This window comes from Nyctibius grandis, chromosome 1, assembly GCF_013368605.1.
Source record: "Nyctibius grandis isolate bNycGra1 chromosome 1, bNycGra1.pri, whole genome shotgun sequence".
Classification (NCBI taxonomy): domain Eukaryota; kingdom Metazoa; phylum Chordata; class Aves; order Nyctibiiformes; family Nyctibiidae; genus Nyctibius; species Nyctibius grandis.
In genome coordinates this window covers 5,754,987-5,779,793 of record NC_090658.1, presented here as the reverse complement: position 1 = coordinate 5,779,793, position 24,807 = coordinate 5,754,987, and the positions used below count along the sequence as shown (strand labels likewise).

The following is a 24,807-nucleotide window of genomic DNA, read 5'->3' as shown; positions in this document are numbered from 1 at the left end:
AAATAATAACACCAAAGAATAAAATTAGGAGAAGATGAAAATTACCATATTCTAGTCTCAATTTTGTTCATATTTTCTATACTTGTCTGATTCTTTTCACAGGTTTCAGCTTTTACAGTAACTCTCCTGTACTGTGGTCAGTCTCCTGTACTCTTCTCCCTCCAGATCATTTTGTACATGGATGTGTCTTCTAGTGTGCCTGTCTCTAGCTTGGATATCTTTCAGAAACTTGAAAGCAAGTCAACAGGTGGTAGATAAAACTTTCAAAGGAACTACGAAGTCAGTGAGCACAGTAGTGGTATAGAGGAAGCAGCAGTAAGCAACTCAATGTGAGCCATGGCTCACAGCTTCAGAACAGCTTTTTTCAAATGAACTGAGGTTGAGTCTCAGAGCACTTTTATTCTCCAACACCTTGGAGAAAACAATGCAACTAAGCAATGGAGGAAAAAAAAAATATTGGAAATAAGAAGGCACTTGGTTCAAGAGCAACTTGGACTCCTCCTTCCCTAAGAGACAGACTAGCAAGTGTTGCCCATGGTGACAATGAGGGAAAATGAAAAAGAAACCTCGTTATGTATATATTTTGCGAAGGTATTTAGCATCCAAATTCCATACAGAATATATTTGTCTCTTTGTTTAGCTAGAACAGACACAAATGACCAGTTCAGTTTCATGAGGCATGAATATGGCACTTTCTTCAATAATTTTAAAAGGTCAGGAAATTGACGTTGCTTTTTAAAATTTTTTTAAGAAACACTTTTAGACTCTTGATTACTCCCATTCTTTTCAACATGTTGTTATTGCTGAAAATCATTCATATGCTTCCAAGAAAATTAACTACCACTTGGGTCTCAAAAATCTCTCTTTCAGATGTTGCATGTGTTAAAATTGGCTGTTTGCTTACCTTAGATTTGTGATCTGATGTTAGTGTCTGAATTTTAATTTCCGTTTCTTTCTTCAATTCAAGACAATTACTTCCTCTAAAAAAAGGAAAATTGCAAATGTGTGCCACAAGTTAAACATCTTCCCATTCAGTCAGCTCTTACTAATTAAAATGTTAATCAAAGTTGAAGTGCTGCAGCATATTGGAATGAAATTATTTCTGCTGGTAATTTATTCACAACTTACAAAATATTGTTGGATTAATGATCATTTGATTCAAACACCACACGATTAATTCTAGATTGGCCCTGCAATTTTTCTGTTGCTGAGGATATGTCAAGCATCTTCCATTTATGGTACTTGGTTCCCTTTTCAGGCTTAAAATACTTTGGCCAAGAGAAACCAGCTTCTGGCTGAAAACTTACAAACTTATTCATTGCCTTGCCATGACTTTATCCTCTGTTTTAAAAGTAATTTTTGCTACTTCTTTTTAGTTTGAGGCAGAGAAAAAGAAGTCATTTGAGTAACTACCTCACAGGGCCATTTGGGCATACTAAATTTGAACGCCTGTTGAAAGTCTAAGTGCCCCTCTGAGAAAACAGAAGTGAATGGGTTGCAAAGAAGGGGGCCTCATTATCCTTGCAGACCACATCAACCCAGGTGGATGAATCCAAGCCATTATATACCTTATATGACTTGGAAAGCAATAAATCTTGAAGACAGCCCTCACTCCTGCAATAAACTGAATACAGCACGGCCTTTGTGTTTGGGTAAAGTTAATGGGGTTGGATGCAAGTTGCAAAGCTTGTTTAATGCAGGAGAAGTGCATGATTCTAAGGAACAGGCTGGTAAAATGCCTGCAGGGGACCCATGCTGAAGCTCCCCTGACATGCCTATGGGTTAGGAGATGGATGACTTCTACCTCTCACCCACAGAATTTCCTTCATTAAGCCCAATTACTTGGGCTGTGCATTGGGTGGGACAGATGCAGAGAAAAACTATTCCTTTGTAGTTACAAGAGGAATTTCAGTTACTGTCTCACCAAAGTCAATAAATTTTTGAAGGCTGACAAGCTCCATCTTTACCAATCTTCTTGTTCCCTTTTTTTGCAGTGAGGGGTTTTTACAACAGAATATAAATTCACACATTGGAAGTCTCTGTTTTTTTGGTTTGGAATAATACAATATATTGAGAGGAGTCTATTTTAACATCACTGTAATATTTCTGTGTCGGATCATCCACTGATGTAAAATTGTGTAACTCTACTGAGTGGATGGAGCCACATTCATTTTATCATCTGAAGCTGGCCCTAATAAGAATAGTTATTGCTTGACTGCAGTAACATTAATCCATGTTTGCTCTAGAAAAGGAGATTTTAAGTTTAAATCCTACTTTAATATCAAAGTACTGCTAAACTTATGGAAATTAGCAGAAAACTTTATCATCAAACAGTACCAGGAAAGCCCTTACTGAAAATAGTAGTGTGATGTGCCTTGTGTTCCCAAGGGCCAGCAGAAGGACTAGGCATTTATTTTCTAGCCATAGCAAGGAAATTTTTGTAGATATTTCAAACACTCATTTGACACTTTGGAAGTAATATAAAGCCATAGAGACAAGTTCTGACCACTGCTACCTCTCCCTGAAAAAGAAACAGCTGCAAAGAAAGTGTCTTTGATTATGCATGTGGGTAGCTGCAATCAGAGTCTGGCTGTAACTCATATATGATTTGTCATACACTATGAAAGAGACTGCTCCTTAGGTGAATCAAACATTTTATCCCAGATTAGTCTAACTGGTTCAATCACTAGACTTTTCAGAATCCCAGTCATCAAAACCACCAGCTGATCCCTTATCTGGAAATGCAGCTTTCATTATATCTCAAGGCAACTTCCAGCCAGGACACAACAAGAATTGTCCCCAACTGCAGTGGTTAAACCATCACGTCACAGCTGGGAACAAATACCCAGGGACAGCCCAAACCAATGTCACATGTCCATGCTCATGCACACACATACACTTGAATTTCTGGACAGTCTTGACAGATCAGAAGGATCTTTATGTGCCCTCAACTCCATTTCAGAGTGAGAACACGAGTATACGTATCCCCATAAGCCCCTCCGAGATTTGTAAGTATTTGAAGTGTACAACAGAAATAGCACAGGGAGCAAAATCCTGTCCATCTGTTAGTGAATTAGCATGTGATTAAAAAAATTCTACTTTGCTGAACAATATGCAGTTGACATTTGTCACACCATGTGGCAGAAAGGGACCATGAAAAACCGCACAACAAAATCAGAAGAGAAAATCTATACACCTCTCAAAAAGCCTTTTTTTCAGGAAGTATCTGACAATTTCAATATGAATGCCTTGAAAACACATTTTATATGTTCTTTTACAACTTTTATTGCTTGTAAAAGTTCCAAAATGATAGCCAAGGAAATGGAGCGTGTCCTGTACTCACTGAACCCAGGACCTCTTATTCATCAGATCATTTCAGTTGAATAAAGTCTTTAAGTCTCAACCAATGTGTTCACTTTTAAGCATGTCCTTAAATACCCTGCATAGTTGGGGTCAAGAGAACTGTGTGCGTAAGTCCCTTGCTGAATGGGCTTTCAGGGCTGCATACACAATGACCCTGAAGGAAGCCCTTAAACCACTTTGATACAGAATTAAAGAGTGTTTTGCCAGAAGTCAGCGAGTGCCAGAGCACTGGGAAGCCTTTCTCCCCTCAAGATAATTATGGTGCAATGTCCTGGGCTTAGTTCACTGCCACTGTAGTAAATACCCTGGCTGTAATTATAAATCCAGCTATATCAATAACCTTCTGCTGTGTTACATTCAATGGAAATTAAATTAATTAGTCCTGTAGTTGTTCCCTCTCGGTTTGGAGAAGTAGTAATTTACTGGAAGGAATTACTTAGATTAGAAGTATTTGGGTGCTTACAGTTCTCCTTTCCTGGACAGAAAAAAACCCATGAGCTTTTTAAAGAGTTTCTGAGTTTTTCATCATTTAGTGAGGAGAATTATCCTTACCTTGTTTACTTCTGACAATTCTATTTCTGTTCTGTTGCAAGTTTGTAACATGCACACTCAAAACCCACTGCCATTCCAAATCATATATAAAAAAAAAAGTATTTGTGGAAGAATCCAATGCCAAAGAGGCATCAATGTTCAGTATTCAGTGAGTGAGTTGGCTGCTAGTTGTTGTTGCCAGATGACAACAATATGAAATTAAGGCTAACTATTAGCATAGCTTTATATAGAAGTAAATAAAGTAATTCCTGCTTCCGGTCACAGTATTACAGTATTGCTGTCTCAATGAAATGCCAGTCACAGGGTGGAAGGTGGAGAGGAGAAACTGCTCCCACATTACACGATAGCAGTAAGGCAACAGCAGGTCCTGCTACATTATCACAAATGGGACTACAAGAGGGAGATTCTATTAAAGTCACCAGTATGTTCCAGGAACTTTTTCAGGACAATTAAGAGATGCACACAGATAATGTCCCAGGCCTTCAGCTACTGCAAACCAAAACAGCTTCACACAAGTCAAAGGAGTAGTAATGATCTATCCCAGCTGAGAATCTGAAGATTTCTTTGTTCAAAAGAAACTTCAATTTGACATCACAGAAGTCTATTAGTCAAAAATATTCAGGATTTAGAAGCCAGATTTTCTCAAAATCAAATCATTGCTTCTTCTGGTCCTTAGAGCTATTGAGGACCTTTGTCTGCTCTCACAGAACACAACAGTGACATTCCCTGGGGAATGCAGTGAGACCAGATCAGACCACAGAAATAAAAATCTGAGGCAACTCCTTTGCTTTTACTTTCCAAACTCTGATAGTAGAAGGCTAGAGAAAAGCAAAGTGAGTACAATATTTAAGGCCCATTGCTAGAGCCTTCAAGCAGCTCATGCTCAGTTTGATGTATGATGCTGGTTCAAGCTGCAATTCATTCATATGAATGACCTTTTTACAAATGTTTTATTCCAGACCACAAAAGCATAAAATCTATTTTAAGTCTAAAAAAAAAATTTTAAAATAATATCTTACCCTTTCTTCTTGATTGCCTTCTCTAACATTTTCTCGTATGATACCTTGTCTTTATCATATTGTGCCACTATTTTGTCAATTTGTGTGCAGTGCAACTTCTGCATAGCGCTGTGCTCCTGAAAAACAGTAGGACCTTACAATTAGGCTGCTGGATTTTTAATGTTTAGCTTTCTTACAGTGTAAAAATATCAGTGCAGTGTACAAACTGATAACTTTGACAATGGAATTCAATCTGGTTTAGCCATCTGGTATTAAAGGTTCTGGATATTCCACCATAAGTGCTAAAACATTTATTTGTTTGAAACATGAAAATCTGCAGCAGACCTTAAAAATACGGTATAGAGTTACCTTAAATAAAAGAATGATGGGAAAAGACTTCATCTTTTTGAATAAATGTCCATTTGTACAATGTAAAAAATCAGATTTACAAGCTCAGATCATATCATTCAAAGTTTCTGAATGCAGAGAACAAAATTCAACCCAGTCCCCCCTTCCTCTATGTATCTCATACTGAATACAGTGCTAGCCCCTTGGCCACTGCAAATCAAATAGCTCCAAGTCCAAACAATAGATAAAAAATCATTAACAACTGACATTCTGAAGATCTGGCCCGTGACCCCTAAAGACAGCAGCAATCTTATCGTTAAGAAATCCCACCTTGTTGCAGAGCATCTCCCTTTACAAACTACAGTAAGCTGTGCAATACAACTTTCACCTACACATGCAGACTGCTGCAAATAACCACTGCCCCCTGCTTCACCCCCCCACTAAACAATACAGCACATGCTGGTAAACTGGACATAAAGGGCTACTTGTGAAGTGTTTAGCATCAATGCTAACCTGCTGTCACTACTATAGTTATGTGACTTTACACTGGTGAAGTGTCAGAGGAGGTTATCTATGGAAGGGGAGGAAAAAACTTTCTGTGATGAAAAGATGAATCACTAATGCATGTGACACACTTGGGTCTAGCGTACAGACAGTTCCTTCCCATTACATGACCGTACCAGAAACAACACACTTCACTTAATGCTTACATGTAGACTTCATTATTGAACTTGAGTTCACATTCTCCTTTATCAGAACAGCTGCTCATAATGATGCAAATATTTAACTACCACAGAGAGCACTAAACGTTGAATTTGCATTAGAATAGGAAAATTTGTTGTTTCTTAATTTATGTTATTTTATTAATATCCAATTGCTCCACATTTTATCTAACCGTGACAAAAAGCCTTGCATTAATTAATATGGCCTCTTCCAGGACTTTATCTCTATTTTGTTTTACAGCTCATTTTGCATTTATTCTACCCTCGCTATTCTAATGCTCTTTGTTATTATTTTCTGTACACCTATATTTGCCTTATCACTGTTTCTTTCTCTAAAAATACTAATTGAAGACTTTTACATTCACTTTTACCAAAACATTAATACAAATGTTGTGATTATTTAAAAAATCTAGCCCTGGGCTGTATCCAAGCACTCCAACATCTGCCAAGCACTCCCTCGGGGAATGCATACAGCTTCCAAATTTTGTGTTTAGAGTGGGAAACTGAATTTCCTGTGCTACAGAGGATTTAAAGGGAAACAAACAGACTCTATCAACATTAAAGCATGCCAGCTTCACCAGGGAGTATTTCACTGACTAACCAGGTAGGAAAAAATATGGACAGTGAAAAGAATGATATAAACTTGACAGCACCAGCCAGCCACAGGTGAAGTGACTGAGAGCATCTAATTACTCAGACTACCACTCTCCCCGAGATAAACAGAACAATACAATTATTGCTATAAAAGACTAAGTGCAAACATTGCAAAGCCTGCGACATCTGCACACACATGACACTTCTGTATAACCTGGGAGGGCACATCATGCAGAGCTAGAGTCTCTGCTTTTCCCTCAGGACAACCATGGTTTAAGCCTGCTCTCTGTATCACAAACCCACTATAATCTTTTGCAGACTCCCCTCTACTGCTACTTACTGTTCGTACACAACTCTGTCTTGTATCTGAAACAGAAATATTGGGGACCATAACCCCCTCATTTCCTTCCTTGGTCCTTCTCCCCATCCAGTTCATGGAATATGCATTTGCTTGCGTACAACATAAAAAGAGCTGGAAGATGGGCTACTAACAACCTCCACATACAAGGCACAAAGAGTACTATCACTCAACTCCCTACCAGAGGTCCCTTGAACCTTCAACCTTACAATATGACCTTCAACCCCGGAACACTATTTAAAATGGGTTATAGCTGATGTGAAGTTGATTGTCTGTCTATGCTCAAAGGAAAATTCATCACAAACTTCTGCGTCCCAAACTTCTGTCAAGATTCTAAGAAATACGAGTGGCTTTGTAGCATCTTAAAACACCTTCAGTATATTTTGTTTTCAGATGCAAACAAAGTTTCAGGTGGTAACGTATTCTATATTGATTCAGAATATGTTTGCAGATAAAAGTCTCCCTCAGCTAGGTCCCTCATGATTTCCTCAAGTCCACTGAATTTGCAGTTTGAATTCACGTGCCTTTTACATGAATATATTCACAAATGACATTTAATGATTATATTACAGACTGAAGACACAGTTTAGCCAGGGTTCTGAGAGGCCACCTAATTGATATAAAAAGACTCATATCACAGCAAGACTACCCATGGGAAAAAAGTAAAGAATCATATATAGTTCCATTAAAAGGCAGGGAGGGGGCAGAAATCACAATTGAGTCTGTTGAAGAGAAGAGGAAGTAAGCTCCTGTGATACAAACTGTTATTCCTGCCTAGTATCTCCCTAAAGCAACACAAATACTCCTGTGTACAACTGAAAACCGAAGTCCGGAGGATTGTCATTACAGAATACAAAAATGAGAAAATTAAAAAAAGAAACTATAATTTACAAATCAACAATCCATTTTGCAGAACTTTATTATTCTAGAGTCCCATAGTCTTTTGTACTGTCACTTTTGCATTGTGAAATGGAGATTTTTTTTTTTTTTAATGTTTTTGTTTTACTAAGCTTTTTTTCAAACAGTACATATATTCAATGTCAATATAAATGTTCAGGAGATGAATTCTAGGATTTATATTTTGAGATGGTAATTACACAATTCTGGTTACTGTCTATGGCCATATTAAATTCCTTAAGGGGGCACTTGTGACTATCACTGTCTTGACTGGAACCGCTAGAACTGGACATCACAATCATCTGTTGTGCTGTTGACTGTTAGAGAATATATCAACATAATCCCTCACTATCCTTCCTCTTCTGTCTAACCCAAGAAGCACAAAACCTACGTGACAGCCCTGCAAAATGTTGAAATTCAGTAGGGGCCCATAGAAGCAGGCTGCTAACAGATGAATTCATATGCACATCTCCTTGCCTTTACAGCCCATCTACCTCTGATGCCACCCCAGATCATTTACCTAAGCAGTACTCAAGATCTAACTTGATAAAAAAGATACAAACCAATGGACAACATTCAGACTCATCAGCCATTCCGCAGTTGCACAGTAATATTCATACCAGGAGAATTAAGTTATTTCAGGGAATGTACGCAGGAAATACTTTATTTCAAAAGCTGCCCAATGTAGGTGTTTTTAAGAATGCATTGTTTAAAGAAACACATTTCTGCAATATGCAGAAGTAGGTGGACATATTGTTTTAAAATCACTGAAAGTACAGGTTACCAGACCTAAGATTCAAGAGAAAGTTATTCCTAACACGTAATTTTTAAAAAATGGTGAACATTACATTAATTTGCCACTGTTTTTCAAAAGTCAAACAAAATGAATACTACAGTGCCAGAGGCTGATAGCTTGCAAAGTGAGCGCCACTATAAAAGTATTCTGTTTTGCTTGTTGGCAGTTCTGTCTACTGGTGTCAAAAAAAGGTGCATTTCACATGCCTGGATTTTAAACAGACCCACGAAGGGTAGAATATCTTTGTTGTTCTCTGTACTGTCGAAGATCTTGCCACTACTGCCTTACTGTCCCTTAAATAATGGCAGTATTATAGATGATGTAAAAGAACACAATCCACACATGGGCCGACACTTTCAGACTCCTTGCACCAGCTGGTTACATACTTTAAAGTGACAGAACATGACCGTGATGAAATTTGTCACGCAGACAGAATCCCAGGGGCCTGGCCTTGCTGGTGTCAGCTTCTCAAATCCCACTGATTCTTCTGGCACCTCAATAATCTCAGGTAATAAGATAATGCTGACAGTTGCTTCTTTGCAAGTAATGTTTGTTCCAAATTCCCTTTGTGAATGTGAGGATTCTTGAGAAAGCACACTCATGTCTTGACAGGGACACTCACTCATTTTTGTATGCTGGATATTACAGTTGTAAGGAGCTACATCATGTAGGAAAAACAAATTAGTGATAATACGCAGAGGGATGTTAGGAGAATGTTATCGTGGCTGCTGGAGTTAAAATGGCTGAAACACTGAACAGAAGGAAGTAAAAAGAAAGATAGCATTGAAGAAATACACAGCGTTGTATTCTGAAAAGCCTAGCACCAATTAATTTTTGTATTAATCTGGAAATGTGGTGTCTGTAACAGTCCTATACTCTGACAAAACAGAGACTGATGTGTTTTCATACAGAGTGACCAACCTCTGCCAGCCAGCATTTCAGTGGAGCTGCTAATACCTCTCTACACTGAGTGGGTGCTAGCAGTAAAAGGGACCGTTACTGCTGTCATCTTCCTTATCCAGCTCTGCCCAGGGCTACCAGATTAGCTCCTACACCGCTTAGGTCAGGGCTCCTTCCTCTCAACCTGCTCTCTCTTCCATACTTGCATGCGTTCATTTCCGCATAAGGCATTTTCCAAGGCCAACTTTAGGTGGAGAAGTATTGGACTTTTCTTTCATTAAACAACATGAACAATTCCCTTCTGTTTATTTATTCCTCCAGATCTCTGGAGTGTCTATGGTTAAATGAGAGCCAGCCTATTTCTGGAACTTTTAAGTTCAGCCTGCTTAATACACAGGCTTCCTCAAGCTGATCATGGACAACTAACTGCATAGCTCTCCTGCTCCATCCCAGCTGATACCAACAGTGATGAGTACACCAAGCACTTCCCTAAGATCATACGGCCACACTTTTCTGCTCAGACTCTCCTCTCCAAATTCAAGAAACTGCCTTTACTGGAGCCTTTAGCAAGACAGGCACTTTCTTGTTAGGACAGGCTTGCACTCTGTACTTAAGACCAGCAGGACACAGGCTGGCTCAGACCTAAAATAGCTGTGCTTGAGGTAGTGCTGAAAGCCCTTTGAGTGCACAGCATTTTCAGATTGTGGCTGGCAATTGTTTCCTCAGATTAGAAGAAGCAAGTGCAAGCCTGAACAGACGGATCAATTTTTTAACATTAGCAAGCGCAGTCTTGGCTAAGATATCCTTACACTACCATGGGTCACATATATCAGGGACACAGACCATTGAGTATGGCTGTTTTCTACATAACCATGGTACCATTTTCATTTGCAAAAAGCTGCTATAGCCAACTGCTGGATGTTGTCCAATCAATGAGAAAGTAGTGTTTAAAAATAAGAAGCCCCCTAAAATATCAATCCTATGAAGGTCTAGAAACTGTCCATGCCCAGAAGCGTGGATGACAGACACTTTTTTTGAGCACGGGCTTTGCACACAACACTAGAATGGAGAAATCACTCATTTCCCTTCTGCATTGAGTCAGTAAGGAGCCTGAAATGTAATTATTTAATTTTCTTATACTACTTTTAATACTAAGAGCCCCACGAAAGTGCCGATTATTGGAAGCAATTTCTTCATACTTCATTGTACAGACATAGAGTCCCAGGCCCAAACAACAGTCACGAAAACAAACAGAAAGACTGATATTAAAAATGACCAGGCAACTACATTACATCAGATCTACAATGAAATCTGCAATTAAAAGAGAGCAAGGGAATAACTGCACCAAAAGCCCACACTGGATTTGTACGTACTGCCAAAATTCAGAACTTAAGATACCTTCTTCACTTGTTATGCCTCTTTGTGGAACAAGAGTAATGGTTTTCTAATGATAAAGGGCAGGAGAAAATTGGCTGTGATTTCTAATGTAAAGTATATTTGTGATACTGTTGTATGTATTTGGGACATCACTGCTAACAGTACCAAGTAAAAAGTCGACTATAAAGTGGTTAAGATAGATATAAGTGAGGAGTAATAGAACGTTTCATTTTTCAGTTACACATTCCAGTTCTCTTTGGTGATTTTGAAGCTTCTCCAGTGCCTGTCTTCAATGCAGCACCCTCTCACATCATTACTGCGTTTTTTTCCAAGCTGTCTGTCAATATGTCATGCAAGAGGGAGCTAGATAAAATCATTACCTGGAAAAGGTGAGCTTTGGATGCTTATATGGGTCAAATAAATGCGCACTGAAACTCAGGGAGACAATCAGAGGGTTACTGAAGGGAAAATTTGTTCACTGGAGCGTATTTCAGTACATTTAAAACACATATGCCTTTCTTGGTGGTCCAACTACTGTTCCTTAGTTTCCCCTACAATTTAATTAGGAGCTGTCTATGCTAGTGAGCACTGCAACTTTTTTCAATTAGAGTGTGTTGCTCAGAGAGGTCTTAATGATCATACCTTTGCATGTTTCTTCTTTAAGGCATTCAGCTCTTTCTGCTGTTTCTTTAAATGCTTTATATAAGCCTACAAAAAGAGAAGTTGGATCAATTTTTCTGTGGTCATATTGATTTTAACCAGGTAAAATCCTGGCTACTTAAAACAAATAATTAGGAACACATCTTGAAAAGCCTGTGTCCATGCTTACCTTCATTTGCTTTAAATCTTCTATCTTCACTTGAGGAATAAGGTCTATACCTAGGAAGGCATTGATACAGTTTATCTAAAACTTAATATATACTAGTATATCTCATACTTTTAAATTTGAGTTTTACCACAGAAACCTACATTTAAGTTAGCAATTAATTAATGTTTTTCACCACATAAAAAACAATTGCAGGTTAATGAGAAAATTATTCATCAAGGTATAGCTAAGATACAGTTAATTTCCTTTTCAAATGCACTGCTCAATCAATTGCCTTGTGAAAAAAAAATGAATCAATGAGTGTATTTTAATCTCTTACAATTCTGGACTGAAGTGTCAAAACACAGCAATCTAAGAATTGAAAAAGCTCCTTTTTCAATACAGCAAACCATTTATGTACATTAAAATTGAACCATGCAAACTTCACAGTTTTGGTCCATAGCTGGAGATTGCTCTGGCACCACTTGTTTCAGGGGGGAGGTTTCTTGGGTAAGGTTTTACATGACTACATAAAGGGTTAACTGAGGTTAGGTACACCTCTTCTCCTCAATTTAAAACACAAAAATCATAGGAGTGAAAATTTAACTGTAGCCTGTATATTAATGGAGGTAAAATTTGCATTTTGGTTAATACCAGGGTATGAGAAAAGAAGCAACAGTACACTCCAAGACTAAAGGAGACTTAAAAATGGAGGAGAAACACAAAATCATAACAAGTGAAAATTCTAATGAAAATTCAATGCAACAAGCAAATCTCTCAGACAAGATAACAGTACTATTTACATGAAAATATATTTTGATCACCTTAACTGCAATGCAAACAAAAACCAATCTCATATTTATGCTTTAATAAATGTTTTGTTACATATTATGATTTTTTAAACTGCTAAGCACAACCTACATGTAATCATTAATAAAAACGTCAATGCAATGCCGTGAGAGTTGTAATGCTTAGGTTTTTTCTGAGTTTTTACACAAAAATGTTCGCCTGTACATAAATACACTGCAAACATATTTAGTTAACTGCTCTTAACAGTGTCTGCAGACAATAAGATTCTCCCTGCATTGAAAAGGACTTTCTGCCCTTTAAGGTGAATTTCACTGGAAAATACTCAGATGCTGTAAAATTAAAAAAAAAAAAAAAGGGTGGGGGGGAGGTAGGCGATCTCCTTAGGGAACATGAATTTTTTATTTTCTTATAAGCATAAGATTCTGCTCAATTATATGGCATTAACATTAGTCTAGTAAATGAGACCGGAACAGATTTGGGCACAGATAGAGGCTCAAGTTTTCAAAAACACAAATCACTTAACTATTACTGAAAGTCAGAGAATGAAAAGCCTCCAACGTTCTTGTGCATTTGAAAGCCTTCCCCAGACACCCTGTCTTGCTGGATATGTACTTTCTAATAGCAAGATGAGTTGTATATTGTAACAATGGTAGAATTATTCAGATGTTAAAAGACCACAGAGATAAGCAATACAAAATAAGGATCGTCGCATGGGATATAAAAATGAACAGCTCTATTTCAACATGCGAGAATATGGATAAAAATGGTTGCAGACAACAATGCGTAAGTACTGAAATCTCATTTTAAGACCAGGGCTGCATCAGGCGCGCCGTGTCCTAAACAAACTTCCTCAGGATTTTATTTTAAAACGCAGGCTCATTTACTTTCTTCAGCAGGTTTGACTCCATGGCAACCAGGAATTAGTTGCCAACCCCAGCAAATTTCATTCGTAATTAATGCACAATAAAACTAATACTTGTGCGTCTTGGTGATGACACATGAAATATGAAAACACCTCACTGCATAAAATAATCTGGGTTTTACACCAGGAAGAACTTTGAAGGAGTTCAGGTGCCAGAGATGACGTGTTTTATTGCCAAAAGTGACTCCAGAGACACGGCATCTTGTTTCTCAAGAGATGCCTTCACATGTGTGTATTCAGCCATGTCTGCTTAAGTTTAACAACAAGAGCAGTCAGTGCTCCTTTTCACTCCTATCAATCCCTTTGGGCCAAGGTGGATGAAAGAGAGTGAACCAGATTCTAATTCTTGTGGTCCATTAACAGAAATATTTATTGTGTTTCATTCAGCTGTACAAATTTGTTTTCTCACTTAATCTTCATTACCTGTGATGATATGTGAGGAACAAGTAATCCCATTTGACTCTATAAGATGATTTTGTAGAGTGAACAGTGAATAGCGAGGAAAAAATACTTATTCACTTATAAATGAGCACATTTAATATGGATATTTTTTACAATAAACGTGCAATTTCCATAATCACCATTCAGAGTAAAACCACACATTGAAAACATTTCTAATTGTTGGGAAATCTCTACAGAATCCAATGAATTCTAAATACCTTTAATTACTTAAATCTGCAACTCTGCCAAGGGATTTGTGGAGGGAGTAAAAAAAAAAAAAAAAACAGATGAGTTTCTGTGAAGTATACCACAAAATAGTCATTCCTGTTGGTGTTCCTCCAGTAGACCTTTAGCAAACTGCTCCCACAGTCATGCAGGTTACTACTACTGGCAGTAGGTATACAGCTATACAAAGAGGTCACTTAGTAAAATAAAGCTGTATTAGCTTTACACAGCCATTTTAGTAATATACAAATTTATTCGCAATTAGACAAAGACCACTCTCAACGGCAAAAGAAGTTACCTTCTAAAAGGGTAAGAATGAACAGAATTGCAAAACTAAAATCGAGTAATGAGTACTTCTCTGTAACTTTCTGAATCACTCCAGAACTGAGGGAGTGGCATGTGATTTTTACCTACCTTTCTTAGCCTCGGTCCCAGATCCAAAGCCTGCCGTGGTACTTGGTCGAAGTTCAGAGCTACTCTGAGGTGTTACGTTGGCTTTGGCATTATTGGCTTTTCCTTTTCTGTCATTCTTTGAAGTGTCATTTGGTACATCAGCTATATCACTCTGAAAGAAACATTCATATAACAACAAATTAATTGTTGGTTTACTTGTAGTATAAAAGTTGGGGTATGGGAAATTTCTGAACTAACTTACTTTAAACATAATTAAGAAAATTGCAACATACTTTCAAACAACACTATACTCAGTAAAGTATTTGTAACGTATTTTAAATGGCTACCTACTAAAATACGGCTCCTTTCTAATTTCTTAGAATTTCTGCTTCTAAGGGATGTGTTAGTATCATCCATGAAAAGTCAGTCAGTGAATGGTATTTCAGTACATGTTAACTAACATAAGCCAATGTATTTCAGAGCAGGACACAGAGGCTTATATTTGAAAACGAGAAATGATTAAGGTAACAAGGATCGATTGGAGAAGGACCAATTTACTTTAAAAAAAAATGAACATAGCATGAACATAAAGGGGCTGTGTTTGTCATTAAGTTCTACTTACAGTTTCGATACCCATAGCTCTCATTTGGTCCGCTCTTTTTTCTGTGATAGACAAAAATTTCTTTGGATCTGATAAAGCATCCACAATATCTGTAAGAAAAAAAAAAAATCAACTTTTTATGATCTTCAGAGGCATTTGGAAATCAATCTTTTACAAGAGCTTTATTCTAACCCTGTTGTTATGAGCCATGGTTTGCAACAATAGTCCAATTTTCCATCATGAACTGGCAGGACAAAGCGCTCATCGTCACAGCACTTGGAACACACGAGGAACATGAATCAGTTTCTAATGCACCAATGGAGTGGTATTAATCCAGGTACCTTATTGAGGAAAAACACACTGACTCCATCAGACCAAAGTTACCCTAACTTACTCCCAGTTGATGACACTAGAATTTGAGACCAGAATGGGATCTCCTGAGCCACAAAGCACTAACAACTTTGTCTCTTGATTATTTGAGGGGGTGCTGACTGACTTGGGACTGCAGGGAATTGTGGAAAATGCTGTTATATTTCCTAGATAAGTAGCAGTTTCCAAGGGGTGGTTAAAGCAATCAGGGAAATCTGTTCTTGCTTTCCTTTGTGATGCTCCATGTCTGGAACATGGCAGGCTGTGAAATGGCTTTTCTATGAACCACAATGACCAATATTTGAATCTTGCACATGACACAGGTTTACAGGAAGATAAAGACACATGAACCTTTACCTGCATATTGAATAATCCCTTTCTGTGCTTAATTTCAACATTCAAAGAATTTACAAATGGCAAAGGAGGCCCTCCACAGCAAGAAATGATCTCACAAATTAAATTGATTCGGCGCCCACAATAATAATGCATTCAGAGACCACAGCAGTGATCTGTTTTGATGATCCCTCTGAAACTTTAACTTCAGTATTACGGAGAAAAGGGTCACTGGTCTCAGTCAACAAGCCTTCCTTGTCAGAGCAGTAACTTAAGAAAGGCAGTTTGAATGCTGCAGCCCGACTGACTCATCATTCACTACAAAATATTGTCATTTAATTAACTCAATTTTTTTTGTCACGACTGTTAGGAGAACCACGGACAGCACTTCACTTGCAAGGAAGCTGTTTCTTTGCAGAATGCTGAAAAGCCCTATTTTTGGCTGCTTATGAGTAAAAGATAAATGCTTTTGTACCCTTATATTCTAGATGGCCTCACCAGCGTAATAGGCCATTATTTCTGCAATGACAGTTCTGACACTCACAGTTTTCATCATCATTTGAATTTTGCCCATGTTTCATGGCGTCTCTTCAGCCGTTTTCCAAGTTAGCTTACAATGATGCAAGACAGAGAAGCTGGTCCACAGACCAGGTCTGTAAAAATATCCAACCCATCAAAAGCTATGGGAAGGAACTTGCTATCCTTCTTGTGCAAACTAGGGGCTGGGCTACATTATCTCCCTTCTAACCTAAGTTGTTCTATGAAATGTTCCTCTGAAGTCACTGGATGCATTTCTCAAGCTAACAAAGCACATACAGGGCTCCCATTCCAACAAAAGTTGTATTAAATACATAGCATTACCCTTATCTCTGTTTATCTGTGCAAATAGGTTGTCTCCAATAACCGTCATGACCGAATGAAGTCTTCTGAAACTTACTTCATATACACAAAAATCATGTAGAATTTATTTTCAGCCTTAACAATGGTCTCGTAGCTCAGCACCGACCGTTTCCCCTTTCCCTAACTTAGTAAGCATGTCTTTTTGTCCTTGGCACACACTCTTCAAAGAAAATCCAGGACTATCCTGCTAACATGATGCGTCATTTGAAAATGGAACCTGATTATCACAAGCTTCAAGGTAAAAATGACTAACGTGTTTGGGAGAGCGAGACCTTTGTAAATTGTATTACTAACCATACAAGCACATCACCAAAGGCTCAGCATTTCTACAAGGGGGATGTGACTCATCACCGCTTCTCACATTGTCATTTGCCCTCTGCTTACGTTTTTCTTTCTCCCCAGTGAGGTAAGGTGGGGGTGGGGAACAGCATTTTGTAGAAGAATCGCAATTAAATATAAAACTAGGAAAATCACTGGAAGAGTAAATTACAGAGGACTAACCACTGACTTAAGTAGCCATGCTTACTTACGTACAGACTTCTATTATAGAAGCTTCTCTTTGGAGAATGCTACTTCATTTGCATTAATTTGCACACCAGTACTATGTTTTATTGGGAACAGAGTAGCTGATGCAAATAAACCACAAGAAATTACTAAGTTGTATGTAAAATATAATCATGCATCTTTTAAAGCCTACAATGCATTACCTGTTCTAGTTATTATTCGGTGCAAGTTTTTAAATCTTTCTCATACAGGTTAAAAAACAAAGAAAAAAGAAAGTAGGCAGCTATTGAATTGAGCTACACCTTCCTACAGGTTTGCTAAAACAACCATGGAGATCCTAATGATATCTCATAAAACAACGAGAGGTTCACTGCAGATGATAAGTAATTAAAAAACACATGCCAACAGAATACTAATGTTTCCACATGAGTGTCAAAAGTTATCTCCCAGTTGTTCATCATGCTGCTGTTCTACACCGATGAGAAAAATACATGAGACACATCAAAACTATCTGGGAACAGAGAGAACAACTAGTAATTCAACTCATTTAGTTCAGGTTAATATGCAGTCTGTTTTTCCCAACACTCACAGTAAGCTATGACAACCAGTTCTCTCATGCTAGTAGCATTTTACTGTAATGATACTGTTACTCAGGGGTAGTAATGTTTTTCTACGTCCTCACCTCTACCAGATAAACCATCTGTACCAATGCTGACAATGCAGTAGATCAACCAGTACTGAACTGCACACAATTTGCTAATTCTAAACTGGTGTTCAAATTCTCTTTGAAAAACAAGTCTTTCACTTCTGAATTTGTATAATGTAGTTTAAAAAAGAAAATAAAAAATATTTTCTCCCTATGTGACCAGCACACTCAGCAGCTTGAGCCACATCAAACTCTGCAAAGTTTAAATTCTACTCTTAGAAAAAGTGTGGTATCGTTCATAAAAATATCAATCCCAAATCAGAAGCATGTCCCTAGTTTAGAAAATATTTTAACTGAGTCATTTACTGTCAAAAGCTTAAGTTCAGGAAAGAATTAAAGCACATCCTTAAATGTGTCTCTTAGATTCATGGTTCAATTACTGCCTCGAGAATCCCAAGCTTAAGCAGAAGCTTACACTTGTCTTGAGACAAAGTCCCTGAAGTTAAATACTGTAGATGAAACATGCTGCATAAAGGCATGGTAGTGCTCCAAGACCTGCGGCAAAACTCCAGCTGACTTGCCAGCAACCCGGATTTCACATCTGAACCAACACAAATACTTCTGTAAATGCTTAACTTTTTCCATGAAATACTGTTACTGAAGTCTAGGCCTGTTCATTCTTTAAAGCCTGGATAAATACCAGCAAACAGAGCCTTTAAGATACATTATCTAATATGTTAGGTAAGTCTTCTCTTTCTCCAGTTTGTACTATGGACAGTACAGTCAGAGAAGTGGTAGTAAGCCTTTGCATAGACTTCAGGTTTGAAATCATTTTTGCAAAGAGCAAAACATCAATAAAGTTTCACCAATGAACTCTAAGGTGAACTTCATTTTGCTGCAGAGTCAGAGCACAAACATTTAAAGCAATTTCTATTTTAGAGTTTTAAATGGTTTACATATTGTCTAATGTACAAGTGAATTTCATCTGCAGTGAAGAAAACACTTCCCAAAGGCACACCCTCAGGGTGAACTTACACATTACACTGATTTAAGTGGTGTAATGATTATTCTCAGCTCTTTGTTCCCATCCACATGTGGCAATTTGCCACCACTCAGTATAAATGACCATGGCCCTCCCAACCTTATCATGGAAATGGCTCACATTAAAAACAACTTCCCTGAAAAAACAAAAATAATTAAACCACACCAAACCCATGTAAAATTGGGAGAGAAAAATGCAGAAAGGTTTTGGATGTGAAATTCTTTCACATTTTTAACAATATGTCCATATTCTCAAGAATACAAAAGTTGTTTTGTTTGAAAAAACATGTCTAGATTCTGCATCAATTGTTCATATCTATAGGGCAAACGATATAGCTAAAATACATGATAACCTTACAAATATTTATGTCAGAAAAAATGTAATTAAAAAAATCAAAATAAGAATCTTCCTAGAACGTCAACAGAGAAAATCAAATTGAGCTAACTCTAGTATTAGCTTATTTTCCGTATTATTTTGTCTTTTAACAGATACACGTCATTATCATTAACACTGAGGCAGGCACTTGGTCTGAAAGCTGATTTCTTAACTGAATACGCAGGGTTTCTAAGAAGTTAAAATACTAAATCTTCCCAATCCTCCAGCCCTGCGTGTCTGCTTCCGGCTGGCACACTGACACCGCAGTACTTCAGTACTTCCACACCAACACTCAAGATCTACAGCATGCTGAGATACAGGTTTCTCTCACCTCCAAAACCATCAGGCACGTATGTTTTAAGCACAATGTTGCAGAAAACCGTTGGAAGAGAGAGTGGTTTGTTGCCCTCATTCCGAAGGGAAATGTGTCTGTAACCTGCTTGCAGACCATCCAGAGGCAGGATCCTCTGACCGATCAACTTATTATTGTCATCATATACTGCTATTCTCAGGACAGCAAGATCAGGGAGAATAACCTGGAAAGTCACAAAATGAAGAAATTCAATGACTAGGGTAGTCATTCTACCCAATTCAATGGGTAGCACCCTCCCCACCTCCCATGTTTGAACCATTCACTTTGTATGCCAGAAACAGACTATCATCACTGTAAGATGATGACATTCCCTGCAAACTGCACACTTTAAGATTAATCTTTCCTAGAAAAGCTTTTTTTTCCACCCTAAATAATGGGTGAAATAATTTCAGAATATGCAAATCCTGCAGCTTACAGTTAACACTAGCTAAATATTTTGCGTATTTATTTTTCATTACTGAAGACTAGTGACATTGATAAGAAGGCAGGCAAATACTACCTAGGAAATGACAGATACAGTGGCAATCGAAGGGTAGATAGTGCTAAATCAGGAGGGACTATGACAGAAAGATGGGATTTGGGATGTATCCAAAAGGGCAGTGAAGAATGGAAAGAGTGCAAGCACAAGGTGATGGGGATGTATGCTGAACTACGGGCTCTGCAAAGAAGCAGAGAGAGGAGGGCAGGACAGGGTGACAGACCTGCTGAAATGGCATGCTGCCAGCAGAAGTGGGTGTGCTGTACACACGACATGACGGGTACATGGTATGCATGGTGGGCAGGGATGCTGCCAGCTATCTGCATCTGTCAGCCCCCATCTGGACTGACCAAAACAGTAACAAAATCCCCTGCCTTCTCTGGAACAAAGGTGCTGCCTCTGTGCACGGAGCAGTGAGGAACAGACAGCCTAACCCAGAGGTGCACCCTCTCTGCCAGCTTGGAAAGGTCTTCCCACTCCTTCCCTACTTGTCTCTATTCATTGATGCTTAATAGGACAAAAGGAAAGATCTAAGTAAAATTGTATCTACTATCTCCCTTCGACTTTCCCCCTGCCACTTTCATTTTCAGTCTTAGAGGGCACAAAATAAAGTATGCTTTTGGTCTCTGAACTCACCAGAGCTATTCACTGATATGCTGCTCTACTTGATCATAACTTAGCACTCCCAGCACAGGTTACCACCAGCACTCACCCCGTCCTCCCCCTTACACAACAGAGGGACAACACAGAACTTGGGTTAGAATGACTGAAACTTTATTCTAATTAAAATAAAAACAAGAAAACGTGACAGAAGAACAATCAAACACGTTACCTGAGAGCAACTGCGTAGGATTAAACATCATCTTGAGAACACTGTAACCCAAATAGGGCAGGTAAGATTTCTCCTCTACAGGCCACAGATCAGCCCATCTTTCATTACACGATGGGCTCAGATACAGATTTGCTAGGGAGCAGGAGTGGGGACTAAGTAGTTTAACGTTCCCTCTCCATTAATTTGCCCTATAGTATCCTGGTAGGCAGTTCCACCCTCATGACATTTTAGCACTGTGCACCCCATGCCTTCATTTCCTCCAACTATAGGAACTGTTCAATTGTTCCTGCTGTGTTTATGCCACTCATCTGCTTGGTCATCAATGTATCTCTTGATTACAATGCTAAGCCTGATATGATAAGGGCCTGAGATTAAGAAAAGATAATCTCTTGGCTGATTTACAGTATGAGTTATTCAAGAGAATGTGCGACCATGTAGTTGTTCGTTGCAGAGTAGAGCAGAAAGTCCGAGGAATATTGGCATCAGCCACTGTACCCATGTCACGACACACACATACCCCCTTTTAGACCGCAGCTGTGTGCACCATGTAGTTTATGGGCCTTTTGATTTAAGAAACCAGAAAGCAGCAGATGCTGGCCATATGGCTAGCAAGCCATGGGCAGCATGTTGCCTGTCGTTGCACCTAAGCATCTTCCCTGTGCCTCCTCATGTACAGAGAATAACCCTTCAAGTCACATTCATTCCAGACTATATTTGAGTCCAGAAAAACTACATTTCTATTAAAAACTGGTTATACTGTTGAAAAAGCAGATTATGTGTGTAATATACCCAAGTGTGAAGTGTTGTCACCACTTGGCAAAGTCTGTCACTTTGGAATAAAAAAGCAACAATTTTGCATGACAACAAAACGGGTGCAAGCAAAACAGACATTATCAAAGACGGCACTGCTAACACATGTAGTCTGGATGAAACTCCAGTCGACAGAAAAAAAAATATATATGTGTGTATCATATATATATAAAGACTGAGAGATAAAAACTGAACACGGATGACTGATCTCTCTCTTCAAATCCCCCATACCAAGAAAAAAAGGTTTGTTTTTCTTTTGTTATAAAAAAAAAAAAAAAGAAGGTACATGATGCACATGGACTACTGAAGGAGGGAGCTGGCAACACGTCTGAGGAACACAGCACCCTTCCAACTTTTCCATGTAATAACATTGACCTTAGCTTTGGATGCAGCATCTCACCTGCCCTCTGGGCTGAAGGAACAGTGCAAGATAGCAGCCACTGCCAGGGCAGGGAAGAAGAAATCTCCAAGGAATGATGGTGTCCACCAGCGGGGGCTCATTCTGAGCAGACTGCATACCTTGAACACAGGCATGGCCACGGAGGAGGTGGCTACCTCCAAGTGGGAGGAGGAAGCAAAGGGGAGGGAAAAGCCAAACAGAAACAAACAAATCATGTGACAGCTACAGAGGTTATCCATTAGAAAAATAAAACAAAGCAAATTTGAAAAAAAAAAAATACCAAACAACCTCTTGAAAGCTTATTTCAGCTTTAGATTGTTTACTGTAGTAAACAGGAACCCTACAAACCCTTTTTCATGGGAGCAGTACTTATTCATGTGAGCAGTCACACTGAAGCAGGGAGGGGTGGCTCAAGTGAGCAAGGATGCTCATGTGCAAAAGGGCTGGCAACCACAAACTGTGCTTTCCAAATATCCTACCTTTCGAAATACAAATGATTCTTCATTGTAAACAGGGTTCAGACCATTGTTCATCACCATGCGTGTTCGAAATTCTTTACGTATCGTGTCCGTGGGTAAACCATACATATCCACTTCTACATACGTACCGATTTTTTTGTCTGATAAGAACTGACCAGATATTACCTGCAACATAACAACAGAGCAGTAAGGAAAAGCGATACAAAGTACACAGCATTTTATGAATACTGGAAATATTGGTATTTTTTTATTGACAGCAGTCTGAAAAACGCTTTATACAGAAGAGATATATTTATTTCATGATATGAAAATGGTATATTTAGTGCTAAAATGACACTTCTTTAGAAAAGCTTTTGTGATAAGACCTTAAATATATCCTTAATTTGAAATGATTGCACTCATTGTGCTATGGTATTAACAGTTGTAAGTCAGTCAGCCCAATTAGCCGATGTCTCACAGATGAGTTCACTATATTACTGAAAAACACTGAGTGAAACAACCAGATTGCGCACTGCTATTCTGCAACTTTAAACTTTCTGTTCAGAAGCATGGTCATCTATTATATGTCTTGACTACAAAGAGGTGAAAGGAAGCTATTGCTCTCCTTTCACTTAGGTAAAGGTTTTAAACTAGTCACACATCAGTCTAACTCCGTACTATGTGTCTGGGAAATGCAGGATGCTTAAAAAACAAACAAAAACCACACACAACTCCTCTATATTGTTATGTACATGAGGATTTGTTGCAATTTTACTCCAAGTCAGGATTAATCTAGCCACAGCAGGTGATTACTCCAGGGAAAATTTTTATTACATCAAGATGATCTACTGCTTAAAAATACAGCTAATGTTTTCATTACTATGATCAAGGAGAGAAGAAAAAAACCTGAAACATGATTTCAGAGACCTAAGCTCATTTCAAGTCCTTTTCTTTTCATGATCTAACATTCTTCCAGGGAACACTCTGGATAACAAATCTGACAAGTTATGTGGCTGAGAGGTACCATCACTAGCTTCAGTCCATTCAACTCCTTTATAACAGAATTTATATGGAATTTTATGCTAGTTTTAGTCACACAAGAAGAGCAAGTGGCAAAATACCTGATCTAAGAACTCTCTCTAGTGATACTTAAAACTTATGTTCTCACCACCAGATCCCACTTCCTTCTTGGAGGGATTGTACTGTCATTAACATTAAAGAAAAACAACATTAATAAGAAGTTTTTGTTCTTCTGGAGGTGCAAATGAAACATAGTTAAATGACTAGAATGTATAATGAACCCTTGGTCAAAGAGAGTTTGAAATTTCCATGCTGCACATAGAAAATGGTAACTGAAAGCTTAAGTCTTTTGTTAAGCTACACATAGGGTATTTGAGCAGAGAGATTAGCGTGTCAAGTCACAAAACAGGTTTTACAATTGTCGGCCTCCTTCCAAAATACCATGCTTTAGAACTACAACACAGAAGTTTTATGGACTTTGTTACTCATAGATAAATCCAAAGTAAGGACCTTCATCACACAAACCATTTTTCTCTACTTATTTTGAAAGTATCCTGTTCATGTGTGCCCATATTCCTCCTTGCTGTATGGTGACAAGCGATGTTTATATAATTTCATACAGTCCACAGAAATGAACTTCACTCATTTATTCATTTGTGTGGGCTGTTGTAATTCAAAAAGAGCACAAGGGGGTTTAAAATTCAGTGATAATGTATAATAACAAACCATTTCTAATTTTATCTTGTTCCGCTCAGATCAAGTAAACATAGATATCTTAGCCAGGAATAAAAAAACCCAATGGAAACAATTTGATGAAATCCATACAATTCAAACACATTTTCTGTAGATATCCTATTTCTGTTGACATTTAAATGTGATTTTTGGATGTGTTAAGATGACAGAAGTTTGCTTATTGCTGTTTTACCTGTACAGAACACGTTGCAGCAATTACACCATCTACAGGAGTTTCAGAGAAAGGGTCAAACGTTCGATCTGGTCGTCGCATGAAATCTGGTTTAAGTAGATACCTTATTTCAAGAAGAAGAAGAAAATTATTCTCGTGTGGAAATTAAAATTGTATTAAATACAAATAAAATGGATGTTCTAGCTTTAAACAATGAGCTCTCCTACAGCACTGTAAAATGCAGACTATCATTCTAGCTGC

General features: G+C 38.2%; 1 protein-coding gene across 4 annotated transcripts in view; it reads right to left on the bottom strand.

Moving 5' to 3' along the window:
• Positions 1 to 24,807, bottom strand: part of PLCB4 (phospholipase C beta 4) — a 207,040-nt gene that overhangs the window by 18,672 nt on the left and 163,561 nt on the right. For all 4 annotated transcript variants that reach the window (XM_068417017.1, XM_068417165.1, XM_068417242.1 and 1 more), the window contains 9 exons: positions 24,568 to 24,670; positions 22,644 to 22,808; positions 19,603 to 19,807; positions 15,124 to 15,212; positions 14,523 to 14,673; positions 11,735 to 11,784; positions 11,548 to 11,613; positions 4,935 to 5,050; positions 905 to 980 (listed from right to left, as the gene is read on the bottom strand). In XM_068417017.1, coding sequence (XP_068273118.1) covers positions 905 to 980; positions 4,935 to 5,050; positions 11,548 to 11,613; positions 11,735 to 11,784; positions 14,523 to 14,673; positions 15,124 to 15,212; positions 19,603 to 19,807; positions 22,644 to 22,808; positions 24,568 to 24,670 — 1,021 coding nt within the window. The remainder of the gene's footprint in view (positions 1 to 904; positions 981 to 4,934; positions 5,051 to 11,547; positions 11,614 to 11,734; positions 11,785 to 14,522; positions 14,674 to 15,123; positions 15,213 to 19,602; positions 19,808 to 22,643; positions 22,809 to 24,567; positions 24,671 to 24,807) is intronic.